Source organism: Strongylocentrotus purpuratus, unplaced genomic scaffold, assembly GCF_000002235.5.
Source record: "Strongylocentrotus purpuratus isolate Spur 01 unplaced genomic scaffold, Spur_5.0 spur5_scaffold_4, whole genome shotgun sequence".
Taxonomy (NCBI): Eukaryota; Metazoa; Echinodermata; class Echinoidea; order Camarodonta; family Strongylocentrotidae; genus Strongylocentrotus; species Strongylocentrotus purpuratus.
In genome coordinates this window covers 25,848,680-25,863,176 of record NW_022145610.1, presented here as the reverse complement: position 1 = coordinate 25,863,176, position 14,497 = coordinate 25,848,680, and the positions used below count along the sequence as shown (strand labels likewise).

The window sequence follows — 14,497 nt, the reverse complement described above, 5'->3', positions numbered from 1 at the left end:
AATTATTGTTGTGCATGTTTCTTTGTGATAAGACAAATTAAAAAGATTTAACTGTATAGATTCATGATGTTATAAATATCATTTAATCGTATCTGAGGTCTTTCATGACGTTTTCAAAAGTGTGGGCGTGCGTAAATTTAGAAGTGAATTTGTTTTCGTATGTTTGTAGAAAGCAATAAAAACAGCCCATCCGATACAACTTCTTTAAGATATACACAATGTCATTTAGACTATACATTTTAACTTTCGTTTCGCATATTGTTGCATTCATAACAAGGAAATTGTCTTTAAAAATAGATTTTCAAGGAAAAGATGTTTACATCGTTGTGTTCACCACATCTGTTTCAACTTATGAATAAACACACTGTGTACAAATGTTGGGTAGATGAGGAAAGGTTATTAATGTCTGACAAACTTTGATTCGATCAAATTTTCAATTCAGGTTACTTTTGCTCCATTTGCAGTGAAAGTATTTCATAGTTGGGCAAAACATTAGCGAAGTTTGGCATAGCATTACCCAATTGATGGGAAAAACTGACATACTACCCTCATAATGGCAATTTGTATTTAATATTTATAAGAATACATGGTATGAGTGAACTGTCCCGAAGAAAGATATTTAGCATTGGTTCTCTTGACTGAGTAAGAGCATTATCTTATTATGGTAGAATGAAATGCACCCTTGTTCATCACCAAAGCTGAAGGGCTTTCTAAAGATGAAAACCTCTTCAAACGCTCTTAAGGGAAGAGGTACTTTAACTTTCATCGTCTCCCATAATGAATACCCAGCCATCCCTTCATTCTACAAATATCACCCCGGCCGATCGTACCTTTCCAGTTTTTACAGACACTTTTCTTTGCGTTCTGATAATCGTTGTTTGTACTTCATGAAGTTTCTCTTTATGAGGGTCTATCCCGTCTAAGTAAATATCATAAACTAAACGAATTCTATGACAGAGATTATAAGAAAGGCAAACTTATTGTCCCACTCGAAGTGAACAATAACTGTAAAAGATCGTGAGAAGGAGGAACTTCCAAAACGGATCCTCCCTCCTTTGTGTGTTTTAGACGTGTTAAAGAGACAAGGTTTTTGAGGATCTTTGTTATGAGTGGACTGAAGGCTTCCAAGATGATATTGGCAAGGGGGTCTTTATAGTACTAGAGGGGATTGACCTCCTGTGTCGATGGGAGAGGGTTTAAGGGGGTTTACGGCATGGGGTCATTCATAGATCTTCTGTTCGACGCCGCGGGGAGGCTGATGTCAAAGGAGCGGCTTCGCAGCGGGTTGCGACGGGCTCAATACCCGGTGGATCAACCCGCAGAGAAAAGCTGGAGAAAAGCTTCGAAGAAGTCAAGTATTGTCTGGGAGAAAATTCGATATAAGATGGTCACAAAATTCATATCTCTGGCATCTATAGAGCTCAAACAACTGCACATCATCCCATAGTTATAATTATGTCAAAAATGATGCAAAAGTAGCCAAATGTATAGATAAATTGATATTTCAAAAAACAATAAAAAGCAGATCAAAATGGGTGTCGTGCAAATGTAAATCGTCAAGTCCAAAGTAACGGAAAGAAATATGCATGACATTTGTCTTCTTTGAGATTGATTAAACTTGCTTCCTTGTATGCTCAACCTCTGCTCTTAATGTTGTTTTTATTCTCCCACCCTGTTCTTACAGTTTTCACTTCTGTAATATTCTTCTGTCATTCTTTTTTCTTTTCTTCTGTTGATGCTGTTTACCCCTTAGCTCTTTCTTTCTAACTATTCCTCTCTCTCTCTCATTCTTTCTGTATTGCTTTCTTTTCTCTACCTTAAATTTGATTTTCTGATTTTCTACGACATACCAAGAACTTTTTTCGCTATCTCTCTCTCTCTCTCTCTCTCTGCTTTGTCATTCTGTCTCTCAGTCTCCTTCTCTTTCCACCCATCTCTTTTCTTTCCTTGTCTTGTCTTGTCTTGCTATGTATTTCGTCTCTTTATCCAATAATCATTCCTCTCTCTTCTAACCATACTCTCTCCACCTCCTCTTTCTATCTCACCCCTCCCCCCTCTCCCTCCCCTCTCTCTGCCTATCAATCAAATCTATCTTTGCTCTTTCTTTCTTTTGCTGTCTGTCCCTCCATCTCTCACCCGTCTCCTCTCACAATATCTTCTATACTATACCCCACCTCTCTCTTTATCTCTCTCTCTATCCATATCTATCTATATATTTATCTATCTATCTACCTCTCTCTCTCTCTGATTTTTTTCAGCTTTTGTAACATTCCAAATTCATGATTTAAATCTATCTGGAGTCGAACGTATCATAAACGAGCAAGGGCATGGATGAAGCCAATTCACATTTTCTCCATCGTTTCGAACATTTAATCATACATCTTGTGACATGGTTTATAGATATAAATATAATTTCACATTCAATAACGAAAAAAAAATCACTGAGCACCGATCAATCACACATGACAATCGTAATAGAATGATGCGCATTACTTGACATGGATGGACATTTTCAACTACAAGCAATTATACTGATGATTAATGAAATGTCAAAATATCTGTATAAACATGATTAGTACATGCAGATAAACAATTTACATCATGATCACCATGCGTTTTTAGTTGTGCACAGCTGGGATGGGTGTAAAATATTCTCATTTAACACCAAATTAGCTATTCATCGGCGGCAGAGTTTGTACCGCAAAGTTAAAAGAAAATACTATCTCTAATAAACATTAACAAAACACAGACTAAAAAGTCTTTTTATGACATTAATTTATTAATAATTAGCACTTGGGAATTAAACTGGTCTTAAAGCCCCACTGCACTCCTTTAGCCAGGAGGGGTTATACCTCCCTGCATGGTCACTGACAGGTGGTTGCCTCATCAAATAAGCTCTCAATTAAAGTAAGAAAATGGGGGTCATGGGGACCAATGGTCACCGATTAGGCATTGTTTGGTATATAGAGGGCGCAATTAGCTATAAGTAGTGCACTGGGGCTTTAAAAGATTTTCACCTTAAAGTATACGTCTGTATTACAGCTAAACAAACCATTTTACATCCGTGGCAAAACAGTACTTTCAACTGGTCGCCGATCGTTTGGGCAAAGTGAAACAATCTTACATTGATCAATACGAGAATATTAATTTTCCACATCACTGAACAATCCATAATGGAACACATTATCGACTCCAAAAAATATGGAGCCGTATATGACGTTACGTAACAATGCGCAGAACACTTGCGCACAAGAAATAAATGGCCCTTTGCCAACAGCTGTCCAAAATCTTATCTGACCCCCTTCCGCACTTTGCAGAACGCATCGATTGACTTTGTTTCGACCAATATTCAAATGAAAATTATCCTTGTGCTGTCATATTACAATTTTAAAACGATCGTTTGATATAGATTATTCGTTTGTTTAACATATTCAACGTTTTTAAACCCGATACAAAATGCATTTCTGGCGTCAACGCACTGTTGGCCCTGACCAGTGAATGCACTTTTGGTTTGATGTGTTTTCATATTATTATGATGCGACGAGAAGTCCCACGCACTAGGGCCTGAACTTTAAACGATTCTTTCAAAATGTAATGACATCTTTAAATGAAATTACAAATCACTTTAAAAGAAGCTGTGGTTGGAATGAAATGAACTACTGAAACAACATGAACTTACGCAACACATGAGACAACGATTACAAATATTCACTTCTTTCCAAATAAAAATATCTCTTTATCTCAAACACCTTCACGATTTGTCATGTCCTTGGAAACAAAACTCATTGCAACATGAACAAATGAACAAGGAATTTTGATAGTATCCCCTAACCAAGCAATACCAATAACTTTGAACGCCTTCGTTAAAAATACACCGTAAAACAAACATCACAAGAACGCTATCATGTTCGAAAAAATGTTGACAAGATAAATAACGATAAAGACTTTGCATGGTAGAAATATCAACAGCTTTCCCCTACAAACTATAAAATATTGCACTGAAACTTTCCATCAAAACATGACTTATACAAATATGGCTTATTACAAATTCCTCACTTATCTGTCAATATTTTTCAAACTTGCCCCCCCCCCCGATCCCGCCCCCCCCCTCTCTCTCTCTCTCTCTCTCTCTCTCTCTCTCTCTCTCTCTCTCCCTCTCTCTCTCTCTCTCACTCAGACACAGGCACACACAAAATTAATGCACACGCATACACGAGTTCTTTTTCTCCCTCCCTCTCGACGTTTCTCTCTCCCCTCTCTCTGCCCCCTCTCTCTGCCCCCTTTCCCTCTCTCTGCCCCCTTTCCCTCTCTCTGCCCCCTTTCCCTCTCTCTGCCCCCCTCTCTCTCTCTCCCTCTCTCTCTCTCTTTCTCTCTCTAACTCTGACATACAACATTACAAAACCTATCGTCGAGCACACACACAAGGTCATATGCAGAATGTCCTATTCTTGGTCAATACATGATTATCGTTTGATAATTTTCTTCAGTCTTTTAAATATTTCTGTCCAGATTTCGAAGCTAAAAACAAAATTCTCCTTCTCATCTCCTACACATAAGAAGTGTGTGTGTGTGTGTCTTTGGTTCATAGTTTTTGGTTCTCTTACAGGGGTCACGTGATTATGGTGAAGTTCATCACGTGATTTTGGTGAAGTTCATCACGTGATTGTGTCAGGTGATTCGAAACTTCTGTCACGAGGTGGACGAGCAGATGGCGAGTTTCTCACAGAGACAGTAGATCATGCCGCACTTGCCGCAGGAATCCAACATGTCAACTGAAAGTTAAGATGAAAATAAATAAATAAGTAAATAAATAAATAGAAAGGGCATGGAATGTAAATAAGAAAGGCATAGGTAATAACAAATATGAAAGAAATGGAGCGATCCTGAAGTTACAAGAAATAGGAGGAGGATAGACGAAGCCCGAGACGAAGAGGATGACCAAGAACTTGAACTTGGTCGGGAATTTACGGGAAATACCAATGTTTTACATAACATTTCTGTATGATATTATAATTATCGTCGCTATGACATGTAGCTCACAATACTGCATTGTTTTTGCACGTACTACTAAAAGTTTTCTTCCCAGTATATGCAGAACGTTCATAAACCATGTGAACTAGTGCGAGTACGTATATGATTATTGTAAAGATCAGGCTTGCAAATTACAAGTACGACAAGGAGAGGGCAGGGGTGTGGGGTTTTTCAGCCCCCCCCCCCCGCTCTTTCAGCCTTCAGCACATGGAGTCGCTAATTCAGATGATACGGATCATACAATGAAGCAATTGTATTATACAACCCCCGTTGATTGCGACATATTCGTAGTAAATTCTCGAATTCAATGAATTTTTTTTACTCACCATATTTAGGCGGCAACGGGGACGGTTTCCTCCCAGCTAGCGACAAGCATCCATCGCTGCCACCAGTGTACCCATCAGAAGCCGCCAGCCCCCCTCCACCGCCAACACCACTACCAGCACCGCTTCCCATCACCATTCCACCAGGCGTGCACAGCCCGCCCGGCGGCGTCTCCATGCCGTGCGGATTGCTGTGTTTCTTCTGGCGCGCCCGTGAGTTTTGAAACCAGACCTGCGTGACCCGCTTACTCAGCCCTGTGATCTGGGCGATGCGTTCGAGGTCTTGCCCGTCCGGGTTGCTGTCGACGTTGAAGTTGGCCTGGAGGACTTCGAGTTGTTCCTCGGTGAAAGTGGTCCGGATCCGTTTGGTCTTCTGTTGTGGACGCTCACTCCCGCTTCCTTCTCCACCGTACTCTGAACCTGGTCGTCAAAAAAAGAGCAACATTTTATTCATTGTTTTCAAACCGCCTTGAAATACAATCATTGTCAATAGTATTCAATCTGAGAAAGGTACACAGTTGGGAAAGAAGTCAGTCTGTTTAAAAAGGTGGCACAATTTCGAAAAATATTAGAAAATGGACTTCAGGTATACATTCCAACAGATAAAGGCCGGGGCTCCATTACACAAATTTGCTTTGAAGAAAGAGAGGTTTGCATCTAAAACGTAGACCTGCATATTGAGAGAAAAATAATTATTCAATAACAAAGTATTGGACCATGGACAAAATTCCTTTAAAATGTTGGGGGCAGCAAGACAAAGTTGAAAGATGATGCATACAAGCAATGAAACGAATTTATCTTGTCATATATTAAAACGCTTAGCCTTTTTTTTCTTCTTCTAAGCGGTTTACGATTGGTTGTAATGTTCAATATGTAACTTTCGTTTATTAACCAAAGTTACGAGTTTGTTGGTTGGTCCTCTGGCTGGGTGTTATAAGCAGGGGCAGTGATCCGGGGGCGGGGGGGGGGGGACGTCTCCCCGGAAAATTTGTAAAAGTGCAAATAAAAAATATATAGCAAATACTGAATAAAGAACTGCAACACACTTTTAGGCACTGGAGGGCCAAAGAGTATAATACAAATGCAAAAAAAAATCTTCTCGCTCGGTCGCTACACTCCATCGCATAATATCCTTCAAAAAGTACAAGTAAATATCGCATTTCGTCCCCCCCCCCCCGGTCATGAAAATAAATCGCCTCCCCTGGTTATAAGTGCATGGCTTTGTTTTGGATTAACTAGTATTTTTGTACATGTCGTTTTCGTAAGTCAATAATGAGACATCATGTTTCAAATAAAGTGATTCACAAAAGTGTTAAAGAACGATATAGAAGACAAAAACTGGTATAGAAAATCCACAATGCCATCGTGTGTGCTACGTCTTTATGGCGGATCCAGGATTCTGTGATGGGGGGTATAGGAAACGTTTACCCCTTTTTCCCCGCCCCCCCCCCAACACACAAAAAAAAAATGACAATGAGTAAGTAAATGATAAGAAGATATTTTCACATTATCGGATTGGCTAGGGTCAAACAAGAACAATACATGTATATTTGTGCCTTGCATGCTGTGATGTAAAGGGACAATTATTTATAATTTGAGTTTTTTGTGTTTTTTTCTAACTAAAGAATAAAGGTTGGACTGGTCGAATTAGGCCCTTTATTGAATACTTTTAGATATAAAGTTTAATATGTCGAATTCTCAAGAAACGTAAATCGGGATAAATCAATTAAGGCCTATTATGCTTTAAAAATTACAAACTTGTTATTGTAAATACTTTAGTTGTTAACTATATAACATAATTAATTTGCCAGGGGGTACGTATATCCCATTTAATCCCTGGAACCGACTCTTTGAATGCATAATCAAACAAGTATAAATAACTAAACACACTTTTCAATCAAAACAATTTTCCAGGGGCATCGATTCAACTATAAAAAGAGGCGGGGTAGACGTATAGCTTTCGAGAGCATATACCCTTCAAATTCTACACATTGAAAACATCCTCATTTTTTTTTTGTTATGGGGCAAACGCCCCTTAACATCCCTTGGCTGACACCTCTGCACTACGTCACGTAGTCCTTCAGGAAACGGATTAACAAGTTAATTATTGTATTTCTTCGTATTTATCGTAAAAATAGAAAATGTGTTTCCCATCAAGACTGAGATAAATCCTGCATCCTAATGTTTACAAGATCATTGTAGTGATTCGTATGGCTTCTCCGACGTCAAACGAAATTTGTTTTGTTCTTCATTAAAACTGACACATACAAGGGCGTTTTCAAAAATAGATTGGCAAAATATTAAACACATTTCTACATCGGGATTGGAGAGACAAGTTGTCTTATTTTTTAATAACAACCCGTGATAAAACATCGGGTACACAAAACAACTACATTAACTTCACAATCAAGGCCAGTAATCATTTTTGTTACAAACACATTAATCAAATTCTCATGCAGCCCCTCCCCCCCTTTAATGGGCTGAGCCCCTGGATGACAGGGTATTCAGTAGTGCGTTCATTACTGGTTTTATTCTTTCTTGCACACACCCCACACTAATGTTGCAGTGTTGGCTTAATTGTACTGGCCTTTTCTAATGATCTTCTATTCAAAGATATTTATGTAAGGCGTAATTTTTGACAACGGTGACATTTTAACATTTACTCTTATTTTTTTTCGGATAGTGCGTGTGCTTGAAGGATGTGCGTGTTTTAATGGAGAATTTACATTAAATATTCCATCATGTAATCCTAATAAATATTCATATTGAGCGAACTTTTTTAATAAAAATCTCTTTTCTTTTGCAGCTATACGGTATTATGTTGAATAAAGTACATGTCTTTCTTTTGTTCATATTGAAACGGAAAATAAATAAAAAGATATATAAAGAATAAGAAGTTGCTTACCACTGCCGTCTCCATTGCTGCGACATGTTGCTTCCACCAACTCAAGGTAATGCGACTTGCACAGCACTCTATTTTCAATCATCGCAAATTCTTCGCCCGTCGATAGTTGCCTCTTGCAGTTGTCGCAGGCGAAGCAAGCGAGGTGGTAGATGTTTTCCCTCGCTCGCCTGACCCAGTCGCTAGCGTCGATGTTCCGTAGGCAACGGGCGCATTTGGTGCCGAATTCCCTGAAAATGAAAAAATTATATGAAGTATAATATGGAGATTGGAATATTCTATAAGCAATAGTACTTCACGTGACATCTTCTAAGAAATCTGAAATCATATCTCAACAATTCTTTTCTTCTTTTCAGTATTATTATTATTGTCATGGTCGTCATCATAATCATCGCATTATTATCATCATTTAAAAAAAAAAATCATTATTATTATAATCATTATCATTATTATTATAATCATTATCATTATTATTATAATCATTATCATTATTATCATTATTATCATTATCATCATCGTCATCATCGACATCGTTATTCGAAAATCAACAATGATCTCGGGGAGTTTATAACTTGTTTGATTTTGAGTGGGAGGGGCGACCGGTTTCCCCTATGACTTGAAGAAACGCCCATATAGCATAATACATAATCATGCTATGACGTTTGCCCGGGGAAACTCACTCAACCTCCAAATTAAAAAAAGAAAATATTGTACATTTGGAAGTAGAAACAAAACTTTGTGATAATTTCTGCTTCATGTTTTCGCGAACACAACACCAAGCGAAGGTTTCTTAGGACTACAGAATCAGTTTTTATATATTTAGAGAAACTATCATTTATTGTAGGCTAAATTTATCAATAATTGTACACATCGTTCATCCTATATTCATAAACATTGTATTCTGTATTTCGTTTGCTCATTCTTTCCTTATAACAATGCTGTCTTTCATCAACATCATCATCGTGAGAAAAGTCGTCTTTCAATTTTGTTTAATCACCATAGAAACCACACCCTGCATAATCACAATCGCATCCTCCCCTTATTCTTCATTTTTGTTTTACTCTTCCTTTTCTTCAATATCTCCTTACTTTACAACTTCCTATAATCCTTATTTGCTGTGGGTTGGGTCATCATTATCAGCATCATCACCACCATCAGCGTTATCTCCATCATCATCATCAGCATCATCCTTACCATCATCATAACCATCACCATCATCTTCATCCTCAACATCATCATCATCATTATCATAATAATAATAATAATAATAATAAAAACGATGGTTACAAATTGCTTTCCATCGAAGTCATTAAGCGAACTACATGTAGGCTACATCACAACACCTTCATCATCATCATCATCATCATCATCATCATCATCATCATCATCATCATCATTATCATCACCACAACCATCACTACCACCATCACCACCATCACCACCATCACCACCACCATCCACAGCATCACCGTCATTACCACCACTATCAGCATCATCACCACCACCATCAACACCACCATCAGCAGCATCACCATCATCACCACCACCATCACCATCACCACCATCATCACCATCACCACCACCATCACCATCACCATCATCACCATCATCACCACCATCACCACCACCATCACCTCCACCATCAACAGCATCACCACCACCACCATCATCACCACCATCAACAGCATCACCATCATCACCACCTCCACCATCCATTTCCTCCTCACCTCGAGTAGCATTTCCTGCAGAAAACGTTTTGGTCCTTAAAGTAGCAGCTTTGATGCGAGCTGAGACTCTCATCACACTCAAGGCATCGAAGACAGGATGAGTGCCAGCTCAGACCACGCCCTATCCTCAACAAGTAACGATCAATAATTGCCTTTCCACACCCAGCGCAGCTCTCACTCTTGCTCTGCAGTCGAGAAGGAAGGGAAGGAGGAGGAGGAGATGGTGGAGAAGAAGAAGAAGAAGAAGAAGAAGAAGAAGAAGAAGAAGAAGAAGAAGAAGAAGGAAAAAAGTGAGAAGAAGGAGGAGGAAGAGGAGGAGGAGAAGAAGAAGAATGAGAACAACAAGAAGAAAAAGATAAAGTAGGGGTGAATAAACGAGGATAAAAGCGACGGAATAAAGAAAAAGGAAAAAAAGGGGGAAAATGAAAATTAAATTAAAGTAGAAGGAACAAATAAACTCCTTAACGTCTTTTAAAGGGAGGAGGCGGGGGGAGGGGCGATAAGTGCTCTATTGATAAAGGTGTATATATCGTTGAATATGCCCCGAAGAGGGCCGTTATATTACTGCCATTGATAATACAACAAGATCTCAACTATTCTCGAAAAATCAAATCACGAGCAATTTCAATACACTGCATAATCCATTAAAGAAAAAAAAATCATATTTGGATTACGTAATACTTCATTGTCACGAACGCACATTTCAAAAGGTGACGCACAAGGCTACTGAAATTGCCTTAGGTCTATTTATTTCGAAAGAAGTTGCAATCATCATAATGTATAGCTCCCTTTCAAACAGACGATCATAAATTCTACGTTGAATATTAATCAATATAATAATCATCCTCGAAATGCACTCTAATAACAAATTTCAAATCAAATTATTAAACATTTTCGAAGAATTCGAAGTAAAATGCAGTATATATTATATATATATATGTATATTGCATTTATGATTTTGAAAGTGCATTTTATGAATATTATATTCAAGTTAAGTGCATTACATTATGATTATAATACAGACGATGTAAATATTGGGCTCATATAAATCTTATTTAATTTCGAACTCCAAACATTTAGTAAACACGCTTAACACTTCGAAAATAGATTGTCGTCTTTATGCAGATTATGTTTTTTTTTTCAAGCGCTAACTGCGATTAGAATTACTGAAGCTAAACATTGGAAGAGGTAAACAACAACAAATGGCCCTTGTATTTTGAATGACATTTTGATCACAAACAAATTGAACAATCACACTACACAGTCACAGTAGTACAGAGTTTGTATTGCAATTGCGATAGAGGACGAAAGCGTGACAAATTCTTAACGGCCCGTAAAACAAATATAAACACATTGGTTCATTGACACATAGTACGTATGGTATGCTATAGGGGTGCAACAATGTATAAGGCGATCAATAAAATATCTACATCGAAATAAAGGGTTGTACCGTGTCGGTAAAACACATACGCGTGTTCGGTAACGTGTAAAAGCATAACAAACGTAGACAAAGACTTAAAAGTGCCACCTATGCCCCCCTCCCCCCTAAAAGAAAAAGATAGTTAATTAATTGGTCCCTTTTCACGTTCTTCATTTTCTTAACAGTCATTTCATTCCATATCATGATTATGCTAGTTAGTTCTAAACGCCCCTTTTCACCAGATTGCTAAAATTGAAAAGTTTGTTTACTTACGCCATGTTTATAGACTGGATGAATATTTGTTTTCCATAACACATTCCAAAGATAATATACGTTCTTTTACTGTATGCTGAATTAAATGAAGGATGATCTGTTTTTTTTCCTCAGTATGATAAACATAATAAACGTTTCGTTCATTGACTCTATAAACAGCATGTTTCAATCAATGCATATCAAACTGGAAATACACCATTCTTTTTATTCCAATGAATGTAAATTGATATTTGAGAAGAATAAAAGACATAATTTTATGATAGAAAATACCCAATGCCGATTGGTTAAGATGTAATCTGCTCGTATGTATTGTTGCTAATGCTAAGTATCCGAGATACTGTCAAATTAGAGAGTGGAAATTAGCGAGACTGTGTCAAGAAATCTTATTTTCTATCAGTACAATGATTTTGAATGATGTCGACGAGTAAAGCAAATTCTACATGCAGGACTTTATGGAATAACTGTGAATAAATAATGTACAAACATAATGTACATACATGTATATACCATTGAAATAGGTTTTCCGCCATACCTGTATGAAAATGTATGAGTTAACTTTTTTTGACTTATTTTCTTTTCTGTAAAATCATTATTTGCATTTTCTTTGGTAGTCTGTTTGCTATATTTTATTGTTGTTTGTATCATTTTATTGCAATTACATGTATATTACATATTCTGTTGACGGTAACGGATCCCGTGTCAGTTTATCCGGTAAACACACATATCGGATGAGCCAACCCCGAAGCCTAGTACACCCACCCAACAACAACAAAAGCAAATGAGCAAACAAACAAAAACGGGTTTTCAACTCTTACTGGGGTACAGTTTAGCTCGAATAAAAGTCTGAAAATATCTGGAAAATCCCATAATAATTCATTATTGACGCCCCTAGATTCACCCCTAGCTGGCATGCTCTGGTGGCTTATTTTTAAAACGTTCAACTAAATTCAAATACAGAGATTTTTAAAACGTGTGAGACAAAATCTAGCAAACTTAAAAATTTGTAAACCAGTTAATATAATAAAGTGTAAATATTCCTATGTGCCTTAGCCAAATGACATGTGTTGTTTGCTGAATGCTGTGAGTGAATTAGCTAGAGGATTCTGCGAATTAGTTGTACCTATCTTATTTTTCATTAATAGATACATTACTTATATTTTCCTACATTTAAATATTAAGAATCTTTCATTTATAAAGAAGGGCATCGACATAAGACAAACGTGTTTATCGGGGCGCTGGTATTATTGACCATTGCCAGAAATTCCACTCATATGTCAATTTAAGTTTTATTTATGGTATCAAAATAATATTAATAACATTAAAATGACGTCTCTCAAAATATTTTCATAACAAGGTGAGTTCATTATTTGTTATCATTAAAAACTTTCAATTTGTCTAAAAGTAAATAATAATAATAATAGTGTAAACTTATAGAGCGCACACACCGTCCAGGGACGCTCATGGCGCTAGCTCAGCAACAGTTCTCTTTGATACAAGTAAAGTAAATAACTTTGCAATATTTTTTGCATATAGTGGTGCATATAATATTTGTATAAAGTAAACATGACTAAATATTAATGTTACTTATTCTATAACTTTGTTTTACTTTGTTTTTGTGTGTAGTATTAAGCATATGAATATTATGCCTTAATGTATATCTGAAAAAACACAAGAAATAAGTGTTGGAAAATGATATATAATGACATAAATGAAACTGTAGGCTTCCATTTCTCACAAAACGTTGGAGACGCTGAAAATTACTCTCTATATACAGTACATTTTGAAAGGCGGCGATCTTTGGCAGCCCTATGTGGGGACAAACTCTCGTTTAAGGTATACAGATAAGAATAAAGAAAATAAACTGTAAAGGAGAAATCGTAAAACAAGGTCCAAGAAAGTGCAAAAAATCCACACCTCAGTTGTGTCGATGGGCTTGGAGTCCAATTGGCTCATCTTGTCTTGGATCCTCCCCGCCGCGGCCGCAGAGCCGTGCGTCTCAAGCCCCATACAGGCCGCTGATCCCGACTCCAGCTGTAAAAGCCAATGGATTATCCACACAATCAAATATCTCCGAATGAAATGATATGTCCACTCTCGCAAAATTTGTAGAAATACTTCATTCGTGATGAATACACACCATCGTTCTTATCTGTCGGATGTGATCCGCCATTTCGGCATCTTTCCGAGATGAAAATAGTGGTAAAAAGACGCCAATATCAATTTTCGATGACTTTCGCTCAAATGTTGTCAAAAACGTCTGCTATCTCCTTCGCGAAATCAGGCATCCAATTTACAAAACGTCATGATGAGAACGTGAAGAGCAAAAAACCCATGGTGTTGTTTTTTTTTTATCTGGAGAAAATAAAGAGATTAAGATGATTCCTGCGTCCGCAGTCTACTCCGAATTACAGGATAACTGTACTATAGTAGGAAATGGGTTCCGCATTTATTTATGACGTCTGTATTTGCGTGTTGAAACAAACGCATGTGTACATGGCATTCTGTGTTTGCTTTCTGGTGGAATATAGCTCTCGAAATGGATTTATTGATGGGATGGTTATGTAATACCTTACGGAGCGGCGACACGGAATCGCCCGCTGACCACTGCGTCTGTAAGCTCGCTTTCGGTCAAGCTATTTCTGGCGTGCGTGGCTATCGACTGACCATAGCTATCAGCTGTCGTGTGATGTATTACGCCTTCTGCTAGCTGTTGACCAATCGCTGTACAGAAGTCCACTCGATGGCGGTCACTGTACTGGCAGTATAACAAAGTCTCTTGGCGCACATGAGTGTGTATATGATTTGAAGCTGCGTGTGCAAT

General features: G+C 37.6%; 1 protein-coding gene across 1 annotated transcript; it reads right to left on the bottom strand.

The window, feature by feature from the left end:
* Positions 1 to 4,369: 4,369 nt before the first annotated feature.
* LOC579936 (LIM/homeobox protein Awh) lies at positions 4,370 to 14,410 on the bottom strand. Its single transcript, XM_030997884.1, has 5 exons — positions 13,591 to 14,410; positions 9,984 to 10,168; positions 8,260 to 8,486; positions 5,358 to 5,774; positions 4,370 to 4,772 (listed from the first exon to the last, which is right to left on the bottom strand). Exons 1-5 carry the CDS (start codon positions 13,681 to 13,683, stop codon positions 4,690 to 4,692), a joined length of 1,005 nt encoding a protein of 334 aa, XP_030853744.1. The 5' UTR covers positions 13,684 to 14,410; the 3' UTR covers positions 4,370 to 4,689.
* Between the last annotated feature and the right edge of the window lie 87 nt (positions 14,411 to 14,497).